Source organism: Talpa europaea (genome assembly GCF_964194135.1).
Source record: "Talpa europaea genome assembly, chromosome: 15".
Taxonomy (NCBI): Eukaryota; Metazoa; Chordata; class Mammalia; order Eulipotyphla; family Talpidae; genus Talpa; species Talpa europaea.
This window is the reverse complement of record NC_140083.1, coordinates 50,674,613-50,692,791: the sequence shown is the minus strand read 5'-3', so window position 1 is coordinate 50,692,791 and position 18,179 is coordinate 50,674,613. Positions and strand designations below refer to the sequence as shown.

Sequence of the window (18,179 nt, the reverse complement as noted above, 5' to 3'; positions counted from 1 at the left end):
CTCCTTGCAATGAGCTGGAGAGCCAGAAAACCAGAAGGACGTATAATTGACTATGTAATTGACTGAAAAAGACAGTGAGTTTCAGAATCTCTGAGAGTAACGTGGGGCGAAGTCAAGAGGTTTCAGTCGCCAGTGCTTTCAAAGGCAAGTCAGGCCAGCCCTTCCAGGAGCTGGTGCATCTTCTCCGCACCCCCTCCCTCCCCACGCTGACTTCCAGATGCGAAGCTGCCGAAACTAAGATTGTCTCCTGAGTTCGTCCCTCCACAGCGCCCTCCCGTGGCGGACAGGGATTCTCCATCCCTGAATCAAGGTGATCTCAATGGAAACCTTTTATTTGCTCTTTTCTATGTCATTTTAAAGTAAATATTCCCAAGCCAACCCAGAGGTGAAGAAGCGTTGGAAGGACAAGAGCATACTCATCGTCCGCCCGTGTGTGGGCCGCGTGCAGAGAAACACGCAGATAGGCACACACATCTGCTAGCTGGGGATAATAATGAACTGCTGGAATTTTTTCTGACGGCTAACTGAAGGAGTCAAAGAACTCTGGAAGGCACGAAGTGCTCACAGAGAAAATCAGCCTGGTCCAGGGAAGCAGGGAGGGAGAGAGAGGCTTGGAAAAACTGAATAGTGGAGTTTTGGAGCAGGTTGAGAGGTAACAGGAGGGGAAAGATTTCATCTCTGAGGTGGTCCTATTTTAAATATGTTTTAGCCTTCTTACAGAAAGTGGCTCTCTGTGTACGTTTACACACCCGCCTGCCAGCCAGCACCCTCACCCTCCTCTGCTCCCTCCTTTTAAAGCCACAGCTGCTCATTCATGGCTCTGTGCTAACACCTGGACTTCTTGGCACTGTGTGTGTGTGTGTGTGTGTGTGTGTGTGTGTGTGTGTGTGTGTGTGTAGAGAGAGAGAGAGAGAGAGAGAGAGAGAGGGAGAGAGAGAAAACAATTTATGAGCTTAGTCAGCTCAGAAAATGCTATGAAGGACAGAAGCGGATAAAATAGCAAAATGATTCCCCCACAGGAGATTAGAGAAGGGAGCAAAATTGGATTGTGTCATTTCACTGAACATTGTATGGGGACTCTAACCAAGATGAAAATGCATACATTGTGCAAAAATGAAAAATGATGTGCAAAATATATTAAGAAAATAAATTTAGCATTTGTATAAAAAAAAGGTGTTTATTCTGGAACCATTTGTTGCTGTCAGAGTAGTAGCTGCGGACAGAGCACTGACTGAGGGTTAAATGAGCCCTGCTCTGAGTCCTGTGTCTTCTCCCTACCAGCTGTGCGACCTTGGGCAGACTGGCTAACCTCTCTCAGGCAGAAGCACAGCATCAGTAAAATGGAGACAAATTGTATCTTTCTCCTGGGTGCTTGGGAGGATTGAAGGAGAAAGAGTGTAAATTAGGTTAGTGTGAACTGCCTGAAAGATGAGATAGAAAACAATGAATACCAACTTAATTATTTGTTGACCTGGTGTTATCCTGTCTTACTCTTTTTGACATACTAATTGTTTCACTGTTAGAAAATTTTCAGTTTTAAAAAACTGTATTTTTTAAATTGAGGTAACAACACTGTAAGTGTTTTAGGGATATAGTTACAAATATTGCCTAACTACACTCACCACCATAACTCCAAAAATCTGCCACCATAGTTTATCTCGAAGGAGAGGGAAATTAAGAATCTCTTGCTTGGTCAACTCAAAAAAATTCTTCCTTAAGAGAATGTGCCTGGTTTCTACTTTGTTTCATCTAGAGATAGACATGATACAACTCTTCAACAATGTATTTTACATTGGCTCAAGAGTTCTATGAAATTTCTGATGAATGAGTGAAAGAGTAATGTAAATACACAATTACTCAATCCAACATGGCGAGGGTTTGTTATTGTTTTGCATTTATTTTACAGAACATGGAACTCAACAGAAACCACTTCCAAACAGTTTTTCAATGACAACACAGTGAACAATGCCCATTAATTACCTTGTTCGAATGAAAGATGGATGAATGATTTTGCTTTTCAGACCTCAAAGCAATATAGATTTGGCAAGGAATAGGAGTGGCCATTACAGCAACCCATTTTTCAAGGGTGACACAGTTTGTATTTATTCCCATTTGTAAATGTCTTCCAGTTTTAAAGAGAATGCAAGGACCATTTCTTAAGATGTTTTGAAATTTAATTCCGATGCAGTCTGCAAACTCATCCCTTTGGCTTTGCACTTGTAAATACAAGCATATCAGGAAATTTGCACAGAGACGTGAATGTTTTCACCCGATGTTGGGTGGCTCTGGTTGGGAACTGTGTACATTAATCTTTTGACCAAATAGCAACATGCCTCTTTTGCACAACTGGGCCCTGTGGGTAACTTCTGTGCAGTGTATTCATAGGAAGAAAACCTGATATTTTAAATTCTCCTCCCTTCCTCTGGGAGGTGGCAGTACACTCAACACAAACCCTTGCTTCTTATACTTCCAGGGCTGGAAAAGTTTCTTTTCAACCAGCAACTGAAAAACAAAGGACACTCTGGGAACAGTTGATAACTTAGCAGAGTTATTCTCAAGGTGTCTTCTCATTGGAGTTAAAGGTTGGCCTCTAGTGGGAATCGGAAATACTCAAAACTCTTCATTCTCCTACCTCTGGCAGACTTTTTGCTGAACTTTAATTTTTGGTTAATTCAATGAGAAACTGAGGGAACTTTTAAACTGTGTCCAAGGAATGTATCAAGCACCTGTTATGTGAGAATGCTGTTGTCTAGTCTTGAATGGTGTGTATGGAATAGGACAAGGCTCCTACCCTTAAGAAGCTCGCCAAACAAGGAAGTAACATCAGCATATCAGAGGCATCATACTTCCCTTAAGTTGTTAACCCAAGTATACACAGTAATGGATTCATTGAAGAAATATGTTTAGTCTTAGTAGCTGCCACAGTTAACCACTACTCTGAAATATTCAATAGCGTTCTAAAGAATAGTTCACTTGCCATACGGCAGTGTCTTCCTGGATGCATAATGGAATCTTTGATCCAATTCTTGTTCATAATATCTTCTGGGTTATTCAGTGAGGAACATGGCAAATATTTGTGTTTACAATGTCTTCTGCCCTTGATTTGTGGAGGCGTCATTGCTCCTTTCAAGGATACCTCCTGCTCAGACCTCTCAATAAAAGTGCACACACTTTACTGAAGATGGATCCTCTCTGTTTCAACAAGGTGGCACCTTGCTGCTGTCCACAGCTTGTTCTGTTTCCTTTGAACATTGTGGCCCATGGGAGGAATAGCAGCGAAATTTTGAGATACTCTAGAATTAATACCTGGTGATGGAGTCAATATTCCAGAATGTCTTATAAAAGGTATTAACTTGTGTTCTTTAATGTAATGACAATAAGGTAAAACTGAAGTAAGATTTGACTTGCTGCTTCTTACTGGGTTCATTACATAGTGCATTAGGAAAACTTTATTGAGTTTTTAGAAGATTGGCTCCCTTTGCCCTTGAATGGAAGATACAAAAGTTTAAATATCAGTAGCTACTTTGTTCAGTGGGTCATAGTCAGAACAGTTGATGGAAAATCAAACTGAAGTCTTCAACAGTGTTTGATTGTGCTTTCTCCCAAGAAAAGGTTCAATTTCTCCATAATTCTCATATGGACACTGCCTATCCCAAACTCATTTTTGGTGACAAGGAAGGGAAATGCCAACACTGACTTTATTTTCAGGACCAAAAAAGCCACCAGTGACCTCAGTTCATGACTTAGCCCTGAATGCTCTACCTGTGTTATACACGCAGTGCTTTTGAAAGCACTCTGGGAAAATACAGAGGGGATGGATGGGGTCTTCACACTTCAACTTCTTTTAGAGTTGGTCTTCACCATATCCATAAACATATATTAAGTGTTCAGTTAAGTACCAACTTTCTGTCTGCAGATTTAGTTTTATTTTTCTTAATTCCCAAATACATAGTCTAACTTGCCTTTATTTAAATTGCCATTGCTTTTATATTTATATTTAAATGCTTATTATCTAAAATGATGTGTTTCAGATGTTCTTTCATAGATATGACAATGAGAATTTCTTCCAAAGGTTCTTTTGCTTCCCTGATCTTCCAGCCCATCCTTCATGCTGAAGTTGTACTCTTTACCACTGCTGGAAGAGCTAGGGTATATGACTTAGGGGCATAACTGTGTTAGCAATGCTTTCTTGAGAGTTGACGGCTGTGAACCCCCCAAACTCTCTCTTCCCCCTTTCCTCTCAGCAATGTGTAACTTGTGAAGAGAAACTTAAAGATGCCTGGTGCTTCCTTGTCCTTATGTCCAAACTTTTGCCAAACTGGTGTTTAAAAAACCATATATTTCACGTGAACAATGTGTAAGGGTTTGGTACAATCTTACTAAAGATTCAGAGTTCCATGTGGAAAATGAGCTTTTCTTGTTTTCAAGGCACTCCAGAATACTGGTTGATGCAGTATTAGTTAATGGACCTTAAACTTCTGAATGTCCCTGAGATGTAAAAGTCATCTTCAGCAAATTCATAATTGAGGCTAAGAACAAATTTTCATATTTGCTTACTAACAGAGGCTCAAAATTTTTACCAAAACATAAAATGGGACTCAAGCAAAAATATGAATAAGCTCAATTTTGGAATATTCCTCCCAGAAACATTACCCTGCTGACACCTGCTCAGACCAGTCTCCTCCTGTGTGTGTGTGTGTGTTTTCTTTTTCAAATGCTCATCAAGTTTTACCACCTTTCATAGTTTCTTGAATAGGGCATCGAGGCAGGCGTTTCTTGCATGTGTGTGTATCATTTTCCCACTGGTTTGAGAGAGGCTTGAGGGAAGTTACAACACTTCTTCTTGTGCCTCCTCCCAAACCCCTAACAGACTACGGGACATAGAATACCTCCCAAACGTGAGCTGGCTTGATTCACAGACCATTTATGGTGCTGCGCTGTTTTTCACTCATGTGGCCTGAGCTGCAGACAGTTAAACAACAACAAAAAAAGCTGTAACAGAAAAATGTTTGTGTTTTCATCTGAGCACAGAGGTCAGAACAAGGAGGGTGGTGGTTCTTAGAATAGAAGGGGGATGGTGTGTGCATATCACCCAAGCTGCTTGCAACCATTGGCCAGAACAGTGACATCACAGGAAAGCAAGTTTCCCTGTGAAGAGTTTGGGGTTTCCAAACCCGAGCCTCTCTCCTTTGGCTGGTGGAACCTTTCACAGGGAGAATCCTCGAGTGCCTCTTTGATGCTGGCTATGGTTACCAGTAAGAGCAAAATTTTTCCAGTTCAACTTTATGTTGGTCACAATTACCCTTGGCCTTAAAGTTCCTGGCCTACCTCTTTCCCTTCTTTTCCAGCTCTGGCTGGCTCTCTGCACTAAGTTTCTTTAATCTTTTCTCCTGCCATCTCTCTGCTTTTCCCCTTGCTCTCTCCTGTCCTCGCTTCAAATAGTACATATTTTATAAAAAATGCCGTCTAGGTAGTTCAGCCAATCTATTGACTTGAACTTAAATATTGGACAAAATACATTTTAAGTGGTTTTTAACTAAAAGCTAATGTGAAAATGTTGGAATATGTACCAATGTAAGCATATTAAATTTAAGACCATGTGCAAATACAGTTTAAAAAATTACATTGTGTTCTTTCTGCTAAAATCTGAAAGGATATAGATATATAAAACCCACCTTCTGAGTCATGATGTAATTTAGATTATATTTTATTAGACATTCTTTACAAATTTAAAATACTGCTATTTTTACATGCACAGAGGAAAATCAGTTTGGATAATTATATTTAGGCATTCATTAAAATCAACCACAAAATAGAGACACTTTATTGTGTCATTTCTCAACATACTTGATATGTATATCTAAAGTGCATTATGTTACAAAAAATATAGAAATTCAGCAGCACCAAGATACATTTACAAAATAAATACATTGGTTGACAAAATAAATTATAGTAAATGTGATAATAATAATTGAATTAGACTTGACAAAAAAAAATTCACAATGACCAACGTGCAGTTTCATAGAGTGATGGAGGAGAGACAGTTTTATTCCAATGCATTTACAGTATTTACAGACAATAAATATTTCTAATACTTTCCATATGTCCACTTTTACAGAATTCTGCAATATGTCTTCTGAAGGTCTCATTGAAAATTTCAATGCCTCCTGCAAAGAGAAGGAAGGGAAAGAAGAGGAGAAAATAGGTTAATTCTCCTTGCACATGAGTAGGCATAAAATAAGGAACATGAACGAATGAATACAGAATCACAGTAGAAAGAGATTCAGGGATTCTTGTAAATACCTCCTACAGGAGATGTCTGTGGGACCTGTCTGCCTCTCCATAGTCTCAACTACAGGCAGAGCCTTTCATTCCACCGAATGATCGATGTGGTGCAGAAAGAGAAAGAGCCTGCTTTTCTAATTATATATACTCTGCTGGAGAGAAGGAGACCCTGTGAGAAGTTTCCAAAGCTGCCAGTTGGCAAGTTGAAGGAGGGAAAGGACAACTTTGAGGATTTGGAACTAAGGTTAGGTGGCATAATCCATCTTCAAATACACCTTGCTTAGAAATTCGCTCCCTAGTGAGGTTTTGACATAGGCAAGTCCAGAGACTGCTTAATCTGATCATTTGGCCAGTTTCTTGCTGAGGTACTGGGATGTTATGGGGATAAGGTTGTATGATTTGGGGCGAATGTTGGAAAGATGTGTAGGTAAACAGTATGTTCGACTGAATATTTGATGATATCGGTCATTTCTTTAGTCATCCTTAAACACAAATAGGTGAAGCTATCGTTGGATTTTAGTTTTTGAAGCCAAAACTAAGACTAAGGATCTTATCTTGTTCCACTGGTTTTTGAATAGCTATTGCATTAGGGATTGGGAGAGCCTCTTTTAAATAAGTGAATAAGAATCAATTTCCTTAAAAGTATGGAATAACAATTTTTCACATCACTGTGTTTGTTACCCAAAATAAATTATCACCTAGGAATGACATTTTTTTTTTTAACCTTGAAACACTGGAATGATAGTATTTTCAGACATGCTGGCAGTGTTTTCTCTGTTCCCTCTTTTCTTTCTGTCTGTGTATTTTATTTCAAACAAATATGTAGAGGCATCTAAGGAAGAGACTATAGAATGGAATTCAAGTGGCTGTATCACTGCATTAACAGCCGCAGTGGTAGGCAGAGTTTCACATAGGTGTGCGAACAATGAAAGGGCAAATTCTGGACATTTAGGAATTTTATGTGCAGCTCAAAGCAAGAAAAACAAGTATAGCATTTAGGGGGTTTTAATGTCTTAAGGAATTATCTCTTTCCCTGATAATTTTGGTTGGAGTGATAAACTAGCTATCAGTTGCAGAGGAAAAAAAGAAGAATTTAAGATTAAACTGGTGGGTGGACATAAATGACTGTGATGAACAAAAACAAAAAGATATTTGCAAAACTGAAGTACTTGTGTTGTATACTGTTTTTAAGATTTTTTTTTTTGTATGAAAAGGTATTGAGTAAATTGAATTTAAGAATAACACAAGCAGGGGGCTCCCTGGTGGCGCAGCAGTTGAGTGCTGGGTTGCGAAGCTGCCTGCAGTTTCTGCAGCACCGGTTCGATCCCCGGCCGCTGGTGAGTGTCTCACATGGCACGCAGACCTCTCCTGCCGCGCCCACTGCTCCCCTCAGCAGTGCATTTCATCAGTCTACCTGTTCTGTTCCCCACTCTGGTGAATTCTCTCACCCTCCCACGCTTCTTACTGTATCCAGTGCTTGTATAAATAAATAAATAAATCTTAAAAAAAAAAGAAAGAATAACACAAGCAAGGTAGAGGGGGGATGAATAGTACTTTGAGCAATTATTTCCTTTGAAGGAAAGTAAGAAAAAAGGATTAAGCTAAAGGACCAAGAAAAATATCTTTTAATTATATTTTATACTGCATAGCCAATTTGCTTGTTACCTGGTTTCTGATTTCCTTCTAACAAAGACAAGTTTTGGAATCGCCAAGTAAAACATAAACCACCACCTAAAAGAACATGTATATGTTTATTATACATGTGTGTATGATAACACCTTAAAACCTAGACCTTTGGGATACTGAAAAGCTTTTATATTATTTCTAAATCAATATTTACTAAGGGGAAATATATGGTCTCAATGAAATGAGCCCTACTGTATCTGAGGTCTCATTTGCCACATGAAAAATTCCAAAATGTAATTTCCAAAATGTAAAGCTATGTATTTCCCACAGAATGGCTCATGTGAGAGGAGCAAGGCAATTTGAGCTCAGTCGTTTCTTCTGAAGAAAACTGTGTATGTTATAATAAAGTTCATGTTTACTGTATCACCAGATTCATATCATCATATAACAATGCAAAAAGACTAAAGGGAGGACATTAATAAAAGGTTATTTGCTTATAAAAATTTAAAATAGTTATTCTAAAATGATTCTGTTTGGATAACAGAATTGTAGTGTCCCATAAGATCTCATCAGTATGCTCCCACATTTCCCCTTTCCTGCCTGTACCTCTGTTGGGTTGTGTTGGGAGGGGGCCAACATCTGGCTGCCAAACGGACAGTGCTTTCCATGAATGTCCCTCACAACCCAGGCATGGAAAGGAGAAGCAGAAACATTCTATTTCTTTCAGTTCTAGGTCTGGATTTGATTAGGCCACTACCTAATTTCACTAGATCTACTTTAACTTAGAGACAGCTTTGGGATAAGATTTGATGAGTGCTCATTTTCCTTAATTCTCCAGATATATTGCAAATTTTAAATGAATAAAATTCATTTAAAAGTATACTCTTGTTTCACTCACTCATTTATATTCAATGTCATATATGTGTGTGTATGTATATGTGTGTGCATATATAGATATACACATATACACATAAACACAAGACAGTGTTTAGGATCATAAAATACACTGAATATGGGCACTGAGCCAGAATTCATAGGATTGGTTTTGTTACCCTTTTAGGTCATAAGATAGCTGCAGACTAGGTCATTCACTGTGGTGAAGATTTCTCTAGTGCCACTGCCCTTTGATGACCAAAGCTTACAGCTTATCCAGTGTAATTACCTGCTAAAGTTTGATGGCAAATTTTATCGGCTATGCAATGGTGGGTTTTGTCAACTCAGAGAGTGGTGATGGTAAATAGGTTCACAAACTCACATTTGAAGGCTCATTGTACAACCTTCTCTCTAATCAAAAGAAGGGACTGGAGCAGTTACAGGGGCTCTTTCAAAAAGGAGATAATTAGCTGCACCTGACATATTTGTGTGTTTTCCCCCTTTCTTCCAAACCCTACAGAAGTGCTGTATTGAAAAGTCAGAAACATAAAATAGCCTATGAGTAAAAATGCATGGGTCAGGAAGCATCCCTAGAAATGAGGAAAGAACTTCAGTTCTGAGGGCTTATTTGGATTTCTATTTTATAAAATGAGGTTAATATCTCCCTCCCCTCCTTTTTTTACCCCATAGAAACACAGTAGGTAGGTAGGCAGATGGATAGATAGATAGATAGATAGATAGATAGATAGATAGATAGATAGATAATAGGTGAATAAAGGAACAAATGGATAGATAGACAGGTAGCTGGATGGGTGGATGGATAGATAGGTGATAGAATAATCAGAACTAGATCTACAAGCACCAAGACAACATCAAGTTGCAACTTACTGAGTGTTTACTATATGACATGCACTGATCCCATGTAGTAAGCTCATTTAATCTTTACCCAATCCTGTGAAGTTGGTACAATTATTATCTTCATTTCACAGAGGAGGAAAGTGAGTCTTAGGAAGATACAGAACTTGGCCAAGGTTGTGAACTTTAAATTTAAAGTTCAAACCCAAGTCTTGAAAGACTTGAACCTAGTCTCTGAAGTCTGTGAATGGCCTTCCTACCTGTCTCTGTAAGATAGGGGTAAACAAGTCGCATAAATGGAAAGTTTTATTTTTCCTACTGTAATATCTTACAAAAATTCTTTCTACTTGGCAGTGGACAAAATAGATACATGAAAAAAAAACTGAGCTCCTACCCAAGCCAATACTTCATTTTCAGACACCATTTTTCTTTTATGAGCTGGTTGAAACCAGAATTTAATTTAAATATATTTAAAGTGTGTGTTTGCAATTCCTAATTTATTTCAATAAAAATAAATTTCAACTTTAATTAAATACATTTAGTTAAAAATAAGTTATTAAAAATAAAAAAAGTGAATGGCCTAGAAATGTTTATGGTAAGATAATGTGCTGTAGTGTTTGTAGATCCTAGCCTTCTATGTTCTCCCATGAAGTGAAAAAAAAAAAAAAGTAAGAAATGAAAAAGGATGACATTTCCCAAGGTGTGAGAGCAGGGGAATAAAGACACGTCTCCAGCAAATGCGGAAGACAGTCGGTCACCAGCTTCTGAAGCTTGAGCTGGAAATGGAGTAAGGAACAGAGAGCTGCAGGACTGAAGTGTTTGGGGCGCAGCGAGGCAGAAGGGAGGGTTCCGTGGAGTGGAGGAGAGAAGTGGCTTCTAAAACGTATGTGGTCTGCTTTCAGGAGACCATTCTGAGCTGTCCTGGCTCGGGTAAGCTTTTAACTGGTGGGGTCACCGATGGAGGTAGACAGAAAGGGAAAGATCTCGGGATCTCGGCTTGTCCAAGCCAAGACCAAGCGCGGCCGGAGGCCCGAGCGGCGGTGCGGCAGCCGGGGCGGGTCACCTACCGTGAGAGGCGCTCCAGCGCGTTGGCGGCCGAGTCGGAGGGGCGGGCGGCGTCCAGCCCGCTCCCGGCCACTGCGCCTCGCCAGGCCGACCGCGTCCGCCGCTTCTTTTTCTCCTGCTCCTTGCGTTTTCCGGGCTTGCCTTTCTTTTTCTTGCCGGGTGTCTTCAGGGGCTGCTCTTTGTATGTCTCCACCTTGTTGGTTTCCTGAGTTAGGTATCTGCCCTCGTCGTCGGACCCAAATCGCACCGGATGGTTCTTTGTGTTAGGAGCAGGCTTGGAGTTGGGGGAGACCTCCGAGGTAGCTCTGATTTCCGCGGTGTGGATTTCTGCGATCAGGTGGTGAAGGAAGAATCGTCGCCGCAGGTCTTGGATGGACTTGCCTTTGTCATGGAGGAGCTGATGTTCAGACACGGCCCTTTTGCTTTAGAGAAAAAAATAGCAGAAGAGGAAGTGAATAAATAAATTGTAGTCGTTGATAGAGACCACAAAGACGGGGGCGGGGAGGGGGGCATGCCCTTTCTTTTTCTAGTTGGTCTGCCACAGGCCACAAGCTGGAAAGGCAATTCGGTGAAAGTGGGAAGGGAAGGGCACCAGTGAGGAGGAGGCTCGGAGGCCAGGGTTGGCCTCTTGCTGGGTAGGTGACCTAGGTGGGAAAAAGGGCACCCCAGACCTCGTGGGCCCCCTGTGTTTACTGGGAAGGTAAGGGATCCAGCTATTTCCATATTCCCATCTCAGTTAAAACATGATCAGTTATTCTCAGAAATAGTCCAGAAAGCACTAAGCTGCTTTTCACCTTTTCAGAGTTCTGATGGGGAAATAATTCCAGATGTCCTAGCCCAGGAGATTGGTTTTACCTGAGTGCTTGCCTTAGTCACACTCATGTATATGGGCTCATGCACACACACACACACACACACACGCACAGCTCCCTGATAAGAAAATAATATAATACTGAATCTCAGAGCCCAGCACGTTCTAAGAGTAAAAGCAAACAGACCAAGAATGAGGTGAGCAAGAAAAGCTGTCTAGAAAACCACTTTCAGGCTAAATTTTAACACAGGAGTTGCAAGCTAAATTTTAACATATTAGACTCTGGGCTTCCAGGACTTACAACTAAAGGCTCACTGTCAGAGTGCATCTTCATGTAAAGTAGTCGGTGGACTCTGTAAAATTGTGCATTTAAGTGAGAACACTCTGGTTCTTCTGTGCTTCAAGGTTTTATTTGTTGGTTTTTTAGTTTAGAACTTCTAAGGGTATTATCCTTAGTTGAGAAATTCACTTTTCTCCTCTTTCTCTGTGACATATCTCTAGGAACAGATATGAAGTGATTTTTTTTTCTATTTAAACAACCCTCTAATGAAAAATATGGTGAAAAAAAATAATCCTGTCCATTCTTTTAGCTGGTTCTCTGACTCTGGCTTAAATGCCCATTCATGTATTCCTTTTTCATGCTCTGTGTGTTTTAACCACAATGAAAGCTTGCACATATGAACAGGTATATCTGGCTGCTTCAACATTGCTGTTGCTCTTTGCTTCGTTCCCTTGATTGCTGTGTTCCTTGAGAGCTCCTTAGAAAAGTAATCCTCTTGGGCCTCCCCTGGTGGTGCAGGCGGTTGAGCGCCGAGCTATGAAGCTGTCTGCCACCTCTGCAGCACAGGTTTGATCCCAGCCAGCAGTGAGGGTTCCACATGCCGTGGCAGACCTCTCCTGCCTCGCCCGCTGCTCCCCTCAGCAGTGTATTTCATCAGTCTGCCTGTTCTGCTCCCCCTCTGTCTCTGGTGAAGCCTCTCACCCTCCCGTGCATCTGGCCTGTACCCCGGTTCTTGTATAAATAAATAAATAAATCTTTTTAAAAAAAGAGAAGTAATCCTCTTCCCCAAAAACTCCCTTGAGTGATTTCTGCCACTGAAAGCTCTACACTGAAAAAAACCTTTCATTTTCAAAACTCTTCAAAGGTATTTCTTGGGGGTCCATCCCTGGATGTTCTTATTCCCCTGCACAGTGGTGTCTGGATCCACCACTGTCTTATGAGAACCACTTCTTTAACTTCTCAGAATTAACTTGACAATCATAAATAGCCTTCTCATTGTGTGGATGGGAGAGTGAAGTTTGGAGATGCCTCGCTCAGTGAGAGCAGGTACAGTCAGAATTCCAGAAACTAGGCCTCCTGATTCTAAAACCAAGATTGTTCTTTCACATTCTCTGCCCGGATGAAGTGCATGTTCAGGAAACACTACCGGAAGGGTAGGGAATGAAAGCCTGCTGTGGGATCCCTGACAATTCACCCTTGGACAGCAAGCTATGAATTTCCTCGAGGATCAAGCTGTTGCCTTCCCCTCCAAAAAGTTCATTTTCATCACTAAAATAAGGACATGGGATTCCGAGAGTTTGGATTATCATGGGGTGGGGGAGGGGAGGAGGGTGAGAGGAGAGATTGTCTAGTTAGATTATGAGTTAAAGGAGCAGATATGAAAAGACAGCCATTCCTTCTCTTGACCTTATAGGCAGAATACTGGCCTCCTTTGGATATTTTAGCATGTGGACTGACTTTAAATCCTGTAGCCATGTAGTTGAAAAAAAGACATGAGTTAATGGAAAGGAATTTAACAGGAGCCTGGTTGAAATGAGGTATGAAGGATTCACTCTTCATTTTGAAGGTGCCACATGTGACTGGATTAAAAATCACTTACTTTGTGGCAATAACATCTAGAAAACCTTAATAATTTACAAGTGGGAGGATTTGGCAGATTATATTTATATTCTCTAATGACATTTTTTAAAAGAATCGGACTGATATGCTTGATATTTCATAAGCATTGCTGTGAAATAAGATCTTTTAGCAAAATGTCACATTAAGACATACTTAGCCTGTCATTTAAAGTACAGGGATCTTTTATTTCTTTCTCAACCCCAGGTACACCTCCTCCCCATCTGTATTGCTCCCCAAATGTATAATTACTGTAGCCTATTCTCACAACCCAAAGCCAAAACTTTTAGTCTGTTGTAATCACGCCACCATTGCCCATGCCTCCGGGGACAGGCATATATGCCTGTCAGTGAGTCACAGCGCCCTCTTACTTCAAACCCTGAACTTTCCCAGATGGCTCTCCATTCTCCTGGGGAATGCAGTAATCCTCCTATTTTAGAAGAAGCCTCCAATATGACCCAACTTTGTCCATTTTAAAATAGCACCTCTCTTGGGAGGTGCCAACTTTGCTTTTGGCCTGGCAGGCGGCATTTCCTAGTTAGCGGCATTTTTCTAAATGTTAAATCTGAAGCTATTAGATGATTTGCTTCATCATTCAAAAACATCTATATTTAAAATATGGAGAAGAATGAATTTCTGATTGGGCAGCTACCTGAGAGGGCAGGATTATAATGGCACCTTTATGATCAACAAGGAATAAGGCCCATAGGAGGTTCTATACATTTTCAAAATAGATGGGAACTGACATAAGGATAAATGAGCGGCTAGTGGAAACTGGATAGACATAGGTGGTGGCTAATCAATTCAAATTCAAGAGGCTTTTCATTCAGACAATTCTGAAATATTTAAGTTGTAAATATGGCTCCAGTGATAGTCCATTACTCTATTTGTCTTTAAGCATTAGCTAGCACAGCCTTTCACATGGCATATATCACATATCTAAGCTCCAGCATGGAAAAACAAGAACATTAACTCATACTCTCCTTCGATTATTGTAAAAAAAAAAAAATTGCAGAAATGGAGGGGGAATACTTAACAGACAAAAGTAGAGGCTGTCAAAAAGATATAGCTCTTTAGCTTTAAAGAACAATGGCTCTCAGGGGACTTTTTCAGGAGGAGATTAAATTTCTAAGGCGCTCTCAAGGAACACAGGGAAAAAGCAGAGGACTGGAAATTCCTCCTCCAGCCCAGGCAGGAGCAGCAGGCTTGCGCTGCTGTGAGGCTCCACAAGAAGGAGCTTGGGTTTGAGGAGAAAAGTTCTGTGGCACATGGAGGAGCCGGGGTTAGGGTGTTAGAGTTAAGATGACTCACAGAAGTCCCTTCCAGCCCAGATGACTCAGTTGAAAGTTATGCTTTTCATTAAGTGGAACCGACCCAGTCTGGCTCCCCAGCAAATCAGCCAGTGATGTTTTAGGTTTCTGAATCTGCCGGGTTCCCTCTCTAACTTATACACAAAGGTAGCCACCTGCTGAAAGCTATGTTCATCTGCACAGAAGCATCCATAGCATCACCTTCCAACCTTCAACATGCTCATGCTCTAGCTACCTTTGTTGAAGGCTTCTACACTATCAGATCCAAAAGATGCACAACTGATTATTGCCCCCTTTGCATGATTCTTGCTGTACTAATTTCTGCCCCCTTAAAAATGAGTCCCTAGTTAGCAAAACTTCTAAAGCAGTTTCTCCTAATACTTGGTGTGAAAAGTAATTGGGGAGGAGTATGGTTTGATTATATGTTAAAATTTCTTTCAAGAAACTCAGTGGGTTTAGCGTAATAGTAGACTGATGTTTTGTCTAGCACACAAAATGTACTGTGCCTTGGCAGAAAAGCAGAAATAATGACTTGACTTTTTTTTTTTAACTCCATTTGGCTGCAAGAATTTGATGAAACATCTTCATCTACTGATGATTTCAGCCTCTGTGAAAAACCAGGGTTGTAATGTGATGATCTATTAGCCATTAGCTATAAGAATGTTTTGTGGTAGTTTTATAACCGTCTGCTGAGTGTGAGTGTTTAACTACAATATTATATTTCACCCACAAACAAAACTATAACAGAGTCTCTGGCTACTAAATGGTTTCTGATGTTCACTTTGCAAGGTGCAACAAAGAGAGTTAAAAATAGCCTTCAGGACAACTTAGCACTATTTTTATGCCTTCACTGTGGATTTAATCATGGTCCATTTACTGTTTCTCAAAAGAGAAAACAGGTATTTCTTAAGCAACTTTAAAGAAAAAAAATTGGCTCCATTCCAATATAGTATTTCTCGGCCAAATAAATACAGTACGTACGTGTGCTTTTAAGAATTCAATCCTCATCTATATTTACATATGGATCTTAAATAATTGAATTTAATATAAATCTCAAAATGAGCAAAAAATGAGTATTTCTTCAGAAATACATCAGCAAAATGTTGATTTGAAGAGTACAATGCTGCTTTATCTTCAGTACAATGTTCTACACAATTTGCCTTAGGAGATTCATAATAGATTTTCATTTTGCTGCCAAGGTTCAGACATGTCTAAAGTAATTTCATTTAAGGATTTTCTGCTTTAATTAATAATAGACCAAGGGCACATATAAAACAGTTGCCTTTCTGTATCCCCTTGGGAATTTACAAGGAAGCATCAGGAACAGTACTGTAAATATCAGATATTGCACTTTATTGTCAGTGTAAAAGTTCTCTTTAATTCCTTCTCCAGAGGCAAACTCTTCTCAGTTCTCAAACTTTATGCTTTTCCCATCCCCAGCAGGGAGAAGCTTCAGGATCACCTTGAGGTGTGTTACACACATGAATGAACTGTGTCCAACAGATAATTTAGATAGTGAAACTCTCCCACCTTTCCAACTTCTCAGGCAATACCCCTCATGACATTTGTCTAGTGGCCTTGGAGGTATGATTATTTTAAAGAAAAAATTATCCTTAAAAGAATCACCAAGAGAGAATGCCGAAAGACAAGTTTTCAGTCTACCATGCAAATATATAACTCCAGATTTAAGAACTGTGAGCGGTCCTTTCAAGGGAAAAAGAGTTTCCACACCTACTGGTCCTTTTTTGGGATGGAGCTCTCTAGCGTCCCCGAAAGGTATTGATACTAACCTTGGCGTGGTGCCATTTGCAAAGTTGTTACTACTTTATTATATAATATGCCTTCATTATGTAATGTGGTCCTACTTTATATGCTTAAAATTATGTCATTCATAATAAAATTAGATGTAAGTTTTTCGCTTTTCACACAGCAACTGCCACCCACTTTCAATATGTATACCAGCGCGCACGGACTTCTGTCCCCATGCACCCCAAGGCTTCCTCTAGCTTTCCGAGCCTCTCGGACTCCGCCGGGTTTCTAAAGCCTTCCTGGGTCCTGAAAGTAACCTTTTTCTATCCGTGCAGGCAGAGGATCTTTGCCTAGGCGCTTCTGTAAAACGCTCCCTCTTAGGGAAACTCGCGTGAAATGTGTCTCTTGCCTCTCTGCCCTGGAGGTTCAGCCCGCTCTCCTGCCGCCGGGTTTGAGGACCCAACCTCGTCCCCCTCTTCCCGCCGCAGGTAGCGGGATCTCCCGCTGGCTCGCACCAGAGGGAGCATCCGTGACTGCTGAGAGCCCTTGGCGGCGCACCGCCCGCGGTCCTCTCGCCCCGACCTTCCCAACCCTCACCCGGCGCCCTGGGGAGGCCGGGGCACTTACAGCCGGCGGCCGAGTTCCTCCACCGAGCGCCCGCAGGAGGGCACCGAGTAGCTCAACAGGAACACTGCGACGCTCCACTGGTGAACCAGCCTCCGCAGCATCGTCTCCGCTGGCTCTCGAGACCTGCAACAGAGAGCAAAGGGGCCGAAGTGTCAGTCCGGAGGCCACATCTCCTCCCCGCACGGCCCCGCTCCCCCGTTAGTGTGCTCTCAAATAGCCGTTTCAGCATCCAGGGCATCTCCCAAGTTGCAAAGAAAAAAAAAAAAACACCAAAAACAAACAAAACAAAAAAACAAAAAAAAAAAAACCCAAAACAAAACACTTTCTCTGGAGCCTCTCAGCACTTACTTATTTAGGAACCAGCTACTCCAACTGTGCCTTTTCCAAACCACACAGGCAAAAAAGGACCAAAAAGGAAAGAAAAAATCGGAGACACTTCCCCTGAAGTAATAACCCAAATGAAATGGTTTTCTACGTGCATCAAGGATGCGTCGCGAGTTTACACGTCTCCCATAGCAATGTCTAATGACTGTGGCCGCAGCTCTCCTGGGTGCGTGGAGCAGGGCTAACCCCTTCCCCAAGAGAGAAGAAAGTTTCCCCTCCAAAGTCAGCTTCTGGGCGCACTGGGCCGCCCGGTTCCTGAGCCACTTGCAGCGAGACCCACATATATACGCAGAGCCGCCCGTCTACCTCCTCTGGTGGGCTGGTTGCTTCCGGAAAGTTGATTCCACACACCCTGAGAACAAGTTTCAAGTGCGCGTGTCGTCGATCGGCAGGGCCAGGTGGCCGCGAGGGCGGGCTCACGGCGGCGCCGGGGGGCGGCGGGAGCGCAGCGCGGCGCGGCGCGGCGCGGCCGTGTCACTGGCGGGGCGGCATGCTGGCCGGGCGGCGCAGGTTGGAGGCGAGTGCAAAGCCGAGCGGAGGAATGTTCACACGCTCGGGGCAAACCTGCCGGAGAAGTGAGCTAGTCGCAAAGAGGTGGCGCCCTAGGAACGCGCGCCGGGCGAGCTAGGGCGCGGGAGCGCGGGGGGCGGGGGCGGCGACCGGCGGCCGGAGCGGGCCCCGGGGAGCCCCGAGCTGG

The 18,179-nt window shown here is 41.8% G+C and overlaps 1 protein-coding gene across 1 annotated transcript; it reads right to left on the bottom strand.

The window, feature by feature from the left end:
* Positions 1-10,702: 10,702 nt before the first annotated feature.
* PTHLH (parathyroid hormone like hormone) lies at positions 10,703-17,516 on the bottom strand (the record flags this gene model as incomplete). Its single annotated transcript, XM_084256005.1, has 2 exons — positions 17,099-17,516; positions 10,703-11,126 (listed from the first exon to the last, which is right to left on the bottom strand). The coding sequence occupies exons 1-2, from the start codon at positions 17,197-17,199 to the stop codon at positions 10,703-10,705; spliced, it is 525 nt and encodes a 174-aa protein (XP_084112131.1). The 5' UTR covers positions 17,200-17,516.
* Between the last annotated feature and the right edge of the window lie 663 nt (positions 17,517-18,179).